The sequence below is a fragment of the Lipotes vexillifer genome, unplaced genomic scaffold (genome assembly GCF_000442215.2).
Source record: "Lipotes vexillifer unplaced genomic scaffold, Lipotes_vexillifer_v1.1 scaffold776, whole genome shotgun sequence".
In the NCBI taxonomy this organism is placed as follows: Eukaryota; Metazoa; Chordata; class Mammalia; order Artiodactyla; family Lipotidae; genus Lipotes; species Lipotes vexillifer.
In genome coordinates, this window is record NW_006777292.1 from 2483725 (window position 1) to 2494172 (window position 10448).

Here is a 10448-nt window from a genome sequence, read left to right on the forward strand (position 1 = left end):
GAGTCATTTCTACTAAATTCTGGGAAAATTAACACTTTTACATTATTGAGTCTTTTGAAGTACATGTTACATAATTTTATCCCCAATTTTGTCAAAGCCGACATTTTAATTTTCATATAAAATTTTCAGTTTCACACTCTCATTCAACAAAATTAACTTATACTCTCAGCAATATGAGAGAAGAGATGTTATTAGTTTTGCTCACCACTGTAACCCAGTATGTGGCCTAACACATCATAGAGTCTCATAAAGTTAATGAATGAATGAATAAGATGTAGTCAAGGGAGTACATTCAAACTTGTGTATATACTATGTCTGCAGCTAAAGGTAAGCATGTGAATGGAGACAAACATTATGAAGGGAATGTACACAAATTAAAATAGTTGTTACTTAGGTGGTCAGATATTTTCTTGGTTTAGGGAAGGATCTCCACACCTTACCCACCTCCAATTTTACTTTAACAATCAAGGTAAGTGTCTCATCTGTTGGCTTTTTTTATTCACCCCTGAGATACAAAGGTGAAATAAATGTCCTACTACTGCAATATCTAATATCTTACAGATATAAGATATAAAATATACATTAATTATAATTTGTGCTTAAGACACTCAGATCATTACATCTGATACTTTCAAAACTCCTCTATAAAAATCCCATAAGTGAAGATATTATAACAATATACAACACTCTGAAGACACAGGACTTTAAATTGATAGAAAAGGCAAACATGCCAGAACATGATGTCTGGTTATTTGAAGAATTCTGCATGTCATGCTAAGTCATCCTACATTCATCTTCTTTATGCTTTTTTAAAAAGCACTGAGACCTTCAAGACACAGAAAGTAGGATATGAAGTTTCACATAACAATAATCACTTATGAGAGGAAATTACCTCAGCTACCAGGAAACTGATGGAATCACTAATGAAAAGTCTCCCCAAAAAACAATACCCTACTTTTCTGAAATCAGTTTTTTCTAATCTACTTTTACAATTGTGGGATTATTTATTCTGCTTTTGTAAAATATGTTACTTCACCTTTAACAAGTTTGGGGCTTGTTAACGTCAACATCCCAGCATGCCCTGATAGATCAAGGCCACTAGCAAGCCATACTGGCCCACACAGAATGTCTTCTTTATGATCTTCTAAAAACGGACATAATCTAAGACCTAAAAAGAAAAATACATATTTTTCTTTTAAATTAGCTTATAATTTAAAATGTAATATTTAATAAGCAAATATCCATCCCATTTACATATAACAGCACCACACAAAATTCCATATTTGAATGTGTTCAAATAAGAATTCACTATCATGCTAAGGAACTATAATCAATTATCTGATATATTATGTTGCTTTTCCACTCCCATATTATTTACATTCACCTTGATTAAAAAAAAAAAATTATAGAACCATGACATGATTTCAAATCTCAAGATATTAAAAAACAAGAATGCAAGTATTAGTGCAGCTGTGTTCACAAAGATGCGCTGAAAGTTAAAGCATACTGCCAAAGCAGAATTATAGGTTATTTTTAACTGTGTTCTTAAAACCATGTTTTTGCAAGCCATAAGGAAATCTTTGCCCAACATGATGCATTTGGATCACTACTCCTTTTACTGTCATGGACAACAGCTCTGTAATTTAACTCACACTGTGATTCCTCTACATCCATGTGCTGCATTTCTTCATTCAAATCAACCAGGGACGGTTTCCCATTTTGTTCCACTTCAATGTTAAGAGCTGGAGACAAAGGAAAGGTGATCTGCCTATCTACTGCTGTTTCTAGAGGATAAAAATATTAGTAAACTTAATTTTGCTTAATATCAATGATTTATGTGCCTAAAATTCTAAAATTCTCTGTTAAACTGGGAACTGCAGTGATTTTTATCACAGATGCTAAAATGGTTGTTAGGAGAAGAAGAAAATTATATTCAATTGTTTCATACACTCTTCTCTCTTTTAATGGTGGATATTCACCTGAAGAAATAATCTGCTGGCAACTAAACTAAGAATTCTTACCCTAGGCTACACAGTACTGCACCTGCAGACTTTTGAAAATACCAACACCTAAGTCCTATCCCAATTACATCAGAGTCTGTCGTGATTCAAAATAATACACACACACACACACACATACACACACACACACACAAATACACACATATATATACAAATGCACATATATACACAAACACATACATACATATTTGTGAAATAGGAAATTTTTCAGGTTTCAATGTTTTTACCCCTGATGTGAAGTAGCCATTTTACTCTTAAATTATCCCCAGTTTTTAAAATTATCCTATTAAGAAGAAAACACTGAGAAATAACATCTAGTTTCCAATATGCCAAATATGTACAATCTATTTTAATAACTCAATACATCAAATTCGGAACTTGTAAGAGAGACAGATAAAGATGAATATATTTCTGGCATTACCTTCTGGGTTTTACTAATAACCTTAAAAGAATATGAGACTCCATAACAAAGCTCTTTTCCCAATCAAGTCTCCTCTTAGGAAGAGAAATGCGTTAAGTCTAGTAATGCTAAAAGTGAAACTAACTCACAAAGGAACTAACTGCATTTCCCAAGAACCATAATTAAATTACTCAAGTTTATGCAAGTCTGAACAACAATGAGCTACTGAAAAGCTCTTAAATGTTCTCTGGATTAACTTCTCTAAATAGAACCACAAAAAGTAAAGAAGGAAAATACCACAGGGGTGAGGGGGCAAGGAGGGACGTCAAACCTAGACAGCCAAGTCGAAAATTCGTATTTTTAAGAAAACAACTACAAGATAAAATCTTCAAATGTAAAATTTGATCCATTCTTACCATTGACTTTCCCTAAGCCTGGAGCTTTATTTTTCAGCAGTGTCACTTGTATCTGTGGAATATTGGTGATGTTTGAGTTCAAAACAAATTTGAAGTCCACATGTCCAACCATACAAGCTTTAGGTAGAACCAATTCAAAAACGTGTTCATCCCAGCTGTTGCTGTCAAGTAAGGGAGAAAATAATAAATAATGCAAAAATCTTTCTTCAGCCGTAACCATCTTGCCACTAATATCACCCTTCGTACTCTGATTTGCAGCCTCCAACAAAACTTAGTGCTTCTCAATCGGACCAGGAGAGAAGATGAGCAGTTCTATTGAGAAAGATTAAACTTAGGGCAATGAATAATCTTACCTCAGGAATCTCTACCTGCCTTCAGAACTGTACATTCCAAAAAGCCCTTGTTCCTCTAAGTGTGAGCTACTGTGCATCAGAATTATGTGCAGATTCATGGGCCCCACCCTGAATCTACGAGTGGGGTCTGTATTTTAATATAAGAACTTTTTGTATTTCTTATACATGTCCATTCTCTGATTTTAAATTCTACATATATGCTGAAAAATAAAACTCCACTAAATTCCAGATTCATATCCAAATGCCTACCAGGTATCTCAAACTTATCATAAATAAACCCAAATTACTTGATAACTAACTTCAATATCAGTAAAAAGCAATTCCATTTCTCAATTAGCTCAATCCAAAACATTAGAGTCATCCTTAACTATTCTCACTCACACCAGATGCTCAGTACATTAGCATACACTATTCCTTCTACCTCCAAACTATATGTGACCACTCCTCACTTCCTCCATCAACTATCATCATGGTCCAAGTTACCATCAACACCACCATAATTACCTGAATTACCACAATAGCAATCAAGTTAGAATCCTTGCTTCTATCACTTCCCCCCAATACACACACCACAACCACTCATAATCTACTACCAACACAGTAGTCTTAATGTATCCTTCTAACATATAAATTATATCGCATCACTCCTACATTCAAAACCATCTAACATCTTCCCATCTCACTCAACATAAAAGTCTCACTATGGCCTATAAAGATGGTCATGATCTGGCTACCAACGATTTCCTTTGATCTCACCTCCTACCACTCTCCTCCACGTTCACTGCACTCCAATAGTAGTGTCCTTGCTCTTCCTAAAATTCATAAAACATACCTCTCAGGGTCTCCGTACTTGCTATTGTCTCCAAATTAATGTCTTCATGGAGGCCTTTCTGAGGGCCCTTGTATAAAAAATATTACACATATTTTCTCTCCTTCTCTCACTCTCGCACACATGTACACACCCAACAACTATTCTATCACCATACTGTTTTAACATGTTTCAGAGCTTTTACGACTATATATGACATAGTAGATATCTGCTACTGTCTATCTCCACCAGAATGTAAATTCCATGAAAGCCATATTATTAGTGCCTTCAAAATATCTGCACAATTGGGAGATTGGGATTGACAAATACACACTGCTATATATAAAATAGATAACTAATAAGAACCTACTGCATAGCACAGGGAACTCTACTCAGTACTCTGTAATGGTCTATATGGGAAAAGAATCTAAAAAAAGAGTGGATATATGTATATGTATAACTGATTAACTTTGCTGTATACCTGAAACTAACATAACATTGTAAAAGAACTATACGCCAATAAAAATTTTTAAAAAACAGAAAAAAGGAAAACTCATGTTAAAAAAAAAGCACCTACACAAAACAAACATTTAAGTATTTAGTCACACAATCCACAAATTTATTTAACAAACTAACTGCAATGATGGATTACTCTTAGCGTTTTATCCTGCAACTAAGAATATAGGAATTTCTAAAATTAAGGTGACAAATGAAAGGAACAAAGCTGTTAATATGCAAAAGTTAAGAGAAAGAGTAACATATATAATAATTCTATGTTGTCTCTAACAAATACATAAGATGAGCTTGGAAGAATGTTTTACCTGTCAGTCTGTAGTTTCCAAGTTCTAGTATGCTGAGCAGCATCTCCATGATGTTGCTGATGCAAATGCTGAGGATGCCTCCTTTGCTGCTGTTCTTGTTGAACTTCTACCCAGCATGGAGGAACAGTAGCTGAAAACCGTGGAGTCAAAGTCTCAAAGCGGGTTAGCTCCACTAGAGACGTCAAGATGTCAAGGGTAAATGGCTGGTCCACCAATAAATCAACTCCTTAACAACAGTGAATGTAGAATTTGAAATAGGTTTTAAAAAAAGAAGTTTTAATCCATGTTTTTTGTCTAGTCAATTACAACATTCACCAAATGGCCTCAAAGTTAATAATGTAGGCTCAGATACCGATATACAACTAAAGCAACTAGCACTGACTACATAACTAGCATTAAGAAAAATCCATCTTGAATATTTTAAATTATAGAAAGGGTACTTACTGGAGAAACCTAAACTCAACCTGTTAGAAGAGCCCTGCCTGAGCTTTAACGAGCACCAGGTTAACAAGGGCAACAGAAGTAGTGGTGCTGAAATGCAAGCCTGACTTACATCAGATCAATAATTAACTTTTACACTTTGTTATTTACAAAACAAAATGCTAAACATCTGCAAGCACATAATATCTGCCCCTTTTTACTCTATTAAAAAGTAATTTTTAAGAAGTCAAAGCTATACTGATGGCAAACAAATACTTACAAGCCAAAAGCTTAAACAGCATTTTTTCCACTTCTGGGGTAGTTAAGAATACCTTGTATACATACCAGTATTATAAGAGTAACAACCTGCTTCAGAGAGATTAGTTTGCGTTTACAAATATATGTATTCGTATCTGTGAAATGCCTAACGTAGGACAAAGCTGAAAAACTGTTGTTCTTATTCCAATGAACAAAAATAACTTTTAAAAAAGACTAAAATATGAAATCTGATAAGTTTAGAATAGTTTCACAAAGAAAGTTTACACTGCATTCTATAAAATTATTACAAGTGTACTTCAAATTACATTTTTCCTCAAAGCTTAGAGCTTTTAAAAATCTGATTGAAACTGTATTAAATGTTGTTTGTAAACATTAACAGCATATCAATGCTCCTTCTTTATTTATTTCTTTATAATCTAATTCATCTTTACTAAATAGTATTTTTATGGAATTTATATGAAAACTCTTATTACACCAATACCCTATAAAATATGAAAACATTCAATATGTTAGCTTTTTAAACCAACTTGTGTAGTTAATCAAGACAATCAAGTCTAATTATACATAGCAAGAGACATGAGTCACTTTATCTCAACCAGAGGATAATCTTGCCTCCCCAGGGCCATTTGGATGAGAATAATTGTGTGTGCTACAGGAATCAAGTAGGTAGAAGCCAGAGATACTCCTAATACAGCACAGGACGGTCCTCCCACAACAAAGAATTACCTAGTCCGAAACGAAACGTCAATAGTGCTGAGAATGAGAAACCCTGCCTTACGGCAGTAAAGACTGCTATATATTATACAAGTAATCACTAAAATTGAGATATATTATACTAGTAATCACTAAAAGTTTCCCTTTGGTGCAAAGAAGAATGATCAAATGCACAAATGTAAGTATTCATGAAGAACAAATACCAACTTCATGTATTATTTGTTTGGAATACATTTGAGTTTAAACACATTTTTTCTTTAAAGATTCATTAAATTTCTTTTAAATGCTAGGTTTGGGGAATAAAATGTGGCAAGTGCTAAGAATAAAACATAACAGCACAATGGAAGTACAAAAGGACTGTGGTATAGGGAAAGGATAAGGAAAGAGAGCTTAGTGTAACATATGAAGAGCATGAAACTGAATACACTTAAGAAATCATGAAACGTTTCCTATAACTGGAGGTTGAGAAAAAGACTAGTTATTAGCCCACAGAGCAAGTAAAGATTTTTAAGCAGGAGTAACAATGCTAACATTACTTCTTTTGAAAAACAAGTTTTGGAGGACAGTAGAGAAGATGGGTAGGAGAAAAGGCAAAAACAACAAACAAAACCAAACCTATCTAAAGGTTCACAATGGGGCAATGAGAGTCTGAATATATCACCCCTGGGAAAGAATATTTTTTCAGCATTTTTATTCCAGTAGTAATGTTAGTAATATTAGCCATTCTACTCACTTTACACTTACTTAATGAACTCTTCTCTTTTTCATATGCTTTGTTGCTCCCTAAGTAGACCAAAAGCTCCTTAACGACCAAAATAATGTTTTTACCTCTTAGGTGACTTCACCAAAACTGATCAACCTACCACAGGTTGAGAACCATTTCTTATTCTAATGTTTACAACATTTTCCAACTACTGAAAAAATAGTGATAAACAACAGACAAAAACAAGCCTGGCAAGAGAATGTCAACAAGGAAATGAACTCTCTCAAAGTAACCAAGAATTGACTATAAATGAAATAATGTTTAAGATAATATAGGAAAGATCCAGAAAACTTTGAACATCACAAGAACTTGCATTTTTAAGAATCATTTTAAAAAGTTAATACCATACCTGAAATGCCAGGACTTGAAGGATTTGATAAAGGTTTGGAACCTTCTGAAGACGGTTCTATTCCTTTAGAAAGAGATCCATCCACTAGTATGTCAGCTTCATCAATATCATCACAGGTTCCTCCAATTTGGAGAAAATGAAGCTCACCACCTACAGTGTAGTAAAATTCCATCAACGTAGGTACATGAAAAATAGGTAAACAGACAAGTGCCTACTACTTAGTTAAGAAACTTAATTTATTTTAATTTCACTCAAAAGGCAAAAAAAGAGGGCTACCAAAGTGACATATCTCTAAGAATTCAGAAATCAAACTGTCAAGGAAAATTAAATTTAATGATGAAAATGGCAAATACATAAACATATGTAAAAATAGTTATTTATCTAGTACTTACATGTGTAAGACACTATTTTAAATGCTTAATTCATTTAGTCTTCACAAATAACCTTAAAGTAGGGAGTATAGTTGTGGTCACTTTACAGATGAGGAAACTGATGCACTAGCTATATTGGAATCCACAGCCCAATCTCTTAATCACAGCAGTAACAAAACTGAACAAAGATTCTTAATTTTTTGAAGCATTCATAATAAAATGAAATCAAATCAAATTTCTATTTTTCATATTTCTATCACAGAAAAGAAAATGGAAAACGAGCTTAGCAAATATTTAAGAACAAAAAAAGACAAGAATATTTGGAGACTCACTTCCAGAATAATAAGGAAGACAAAAATCTTATTCCTGAAAAGCATCTATAAAGTTGGACAAAACTGTAATTTAAACAGAGTGGGTCAAACGGTGAAAACCAGCAGATATGCTACTACTGCCACAGGGGACTCTGATTTGGAAAGCTTGTCCACTTAAAGTGGCTCAGTGGCGAAAAGAAGGCCCATCTACTCTACTATCTTAAGTCAGAATCCTGTGTAGGGCAAGCAAAACACTAGAAATAACGAGAGATTAAGAAAGAATTACAAGAAGTGAGAGAAACATAGGGGGCTTGGTAAACATTCCACACATCCCACATTGATCAGAGGTTGCAAATATGTGCAGCAAAGACCAGACGGGGTCCAAGCCATCAACACATTCTCAGTCAACCAAGTCCCCATGCCTATGTAGAAAAGACCTGAAATGGCACAAGAGAAAATAAAGAAAATAACAGCCAGGGCACACCTGAACACAACCTTACCAGTAAAGGTGTTTCATCACAGCCAATTATCAAAATCATTGGCTGAATACTAAACTATGTGGACAGAGAGGCAACAAATAAGATACAAGTCTTAAAAATAAAAATCAGAGGGTTTCCCTGGTGGCGGAGTGGTTAAGAATCCACCTGCCAATGCAGGGGACACAGATTCGAGCCCTGGTGCGGGAAGATCCCACATGCCACGGGGCAACTAAGCCTGTGCGCCACAACTACTGAGCCTGCGTTCTAGAGCCTGCGAGCCACAACTACTGAAGCCCGCGCAGTTAGAGCCCGTGCTCTGCAACAAGAGAAGCCACTGCAATGAGAAGCCCACGCACCACAACAAAGAGTAGTCCCCGTGCGCCGCAACTAGAGAAAGCCCGCCCGCAGCAACAAAGACCCAATGCAGCCAAAAATAATTAAGTAAAATAAATAAATTTTTAAAAATAAATAAATAAATAAAAACCAGAGGGGGGGGGAAAATGAAAGAAACATCAGTGGCTGCTCACTGCAAACGAAACAGATTTCACGGATTTAGGCCAGGTGGTTTACCAAATAACCAATGCAACAACCACCTCCAAAGGAGGGTAAATCATAGTCCAGAGTTTCTACAACATTATTTAAAATGTCTAGTATTAAATTTAAAATTATAAAACATGTGAAGAGTGACACATGCTCACGAAAAACAAAATCAATGAGAAATATCTCTGAGCGCCCATATTTAGATTTAGCAGGCAAATACTTCAAAGAAGCTATTGCAAATATTTTATAGAATAAAAGGAAACCAGGTATAGAGAATTAGAAGAATGAATGGTGAAAATGACTCAACAAATACAGAATCTCAACAAAAAAACAGAAATTATTTTAAAAGAACAAAAGGGAAATCCTAGAGTTGAAAAGTATCTAAAATGAAAAAGTTCACTAGAAACTCAATGCAGATTTGAGATAACAGGAAAAGGAATCAGTGAAATAAAAACAGATCAATAGTTGTGTGTTATATATGAAAGTTGTTAAGAGTAAATCCTAAGAGTTCTCATCAAAAAGTAATAATAATAGGGAATTCCCTTGTGGTCCAGTGGTTAGGGCTCCACACTTCCACTGCATGGGGCACAGGTTCGATCCCTGGTGGGGGAAGTAAGATCCCACATGCCGTACGGTGTGGCAAAAAAAAAAAAAATTAACTTATAACATTAATTGTAGATTTTTATCAAAAGACTCAATGTTTCTCCATGCGAGTCTTATGCTATTTGAATATACTCATAAGACAGAGTCAAATCTATTTGATTTACAGTCTACAGTGCTTTTCAAAAATCTACTTTATGGACTGTCATACATACATTTTAAAACATCAACTTTTCTGTCCTCTTTATTGTTATTAATCTCATCTTTTCAAATGCATCTTGATCAGTCAACCCTTAAAGAACTGGGGGATAATTTTTAAAGTGGTTAACTTCTCAGGCTTTCTCTTGTCCTTCAATTCATCTAAATAAATTCCATCACATGAGATCACTTCCTAGAAATTTTCATTGTCCAAACTCCATGAAAACAATCTATTTCATAGCTTAAATACTATTTCTCCTCTGAATCTCCAAAAGCTATCTCATCAAATAAATCAAATCTTTAAACTCTGATTGCGTTTGTGGAAACTACTAGTATCTTATGAATATGTGCCCTGGGACCAGGTAACTCTGGTGCCAAACCCAGCTCCACTTCCAGATGGCCTACAGCAAATTATATTGTTTTCATTTTTTAAATCTTTCAGATTAAAATATTCCAAAAAATTCAATGTATGGGTGTTCTGCTTTTATTACATTCTGGCAGTTTAATGTAGTTTAAGCACTCTGATGACAGACTGCCCAGGTCTGAACGCTGACTCTGTCATTTATTAGCTCTGTGACTTAGGCAAGTTACTTAACCTCTTTCCC

The 10448-nt window shown here is 34.6% G+C and overlaps 1 protein-coding gene across 1 annotated transcript in view; it reads right to left on the reverse strand.

The window, feature by feature from the left end:
- BIRC6 (baculoviral IAP repeat containing 6) overlaps positions 1-10448 on the reverse strand; it is a 244499-nt gene that overhangs the window by 176119 nt on the left and 57932 nt on the right. The window contains 5 exon segments of the mRNA XM_007450952.1: positions 1037-1168; positions 1653-1742; positions 2838-2998; positions 4820-5045; positions 7345-7494. Coding sequence (XP_007451014.1) covers positions 1037-1168; positions 1653-1742; positions 2838-2998; positions 4820-5045; positions 7345-7494 — 759 coding nt within the window.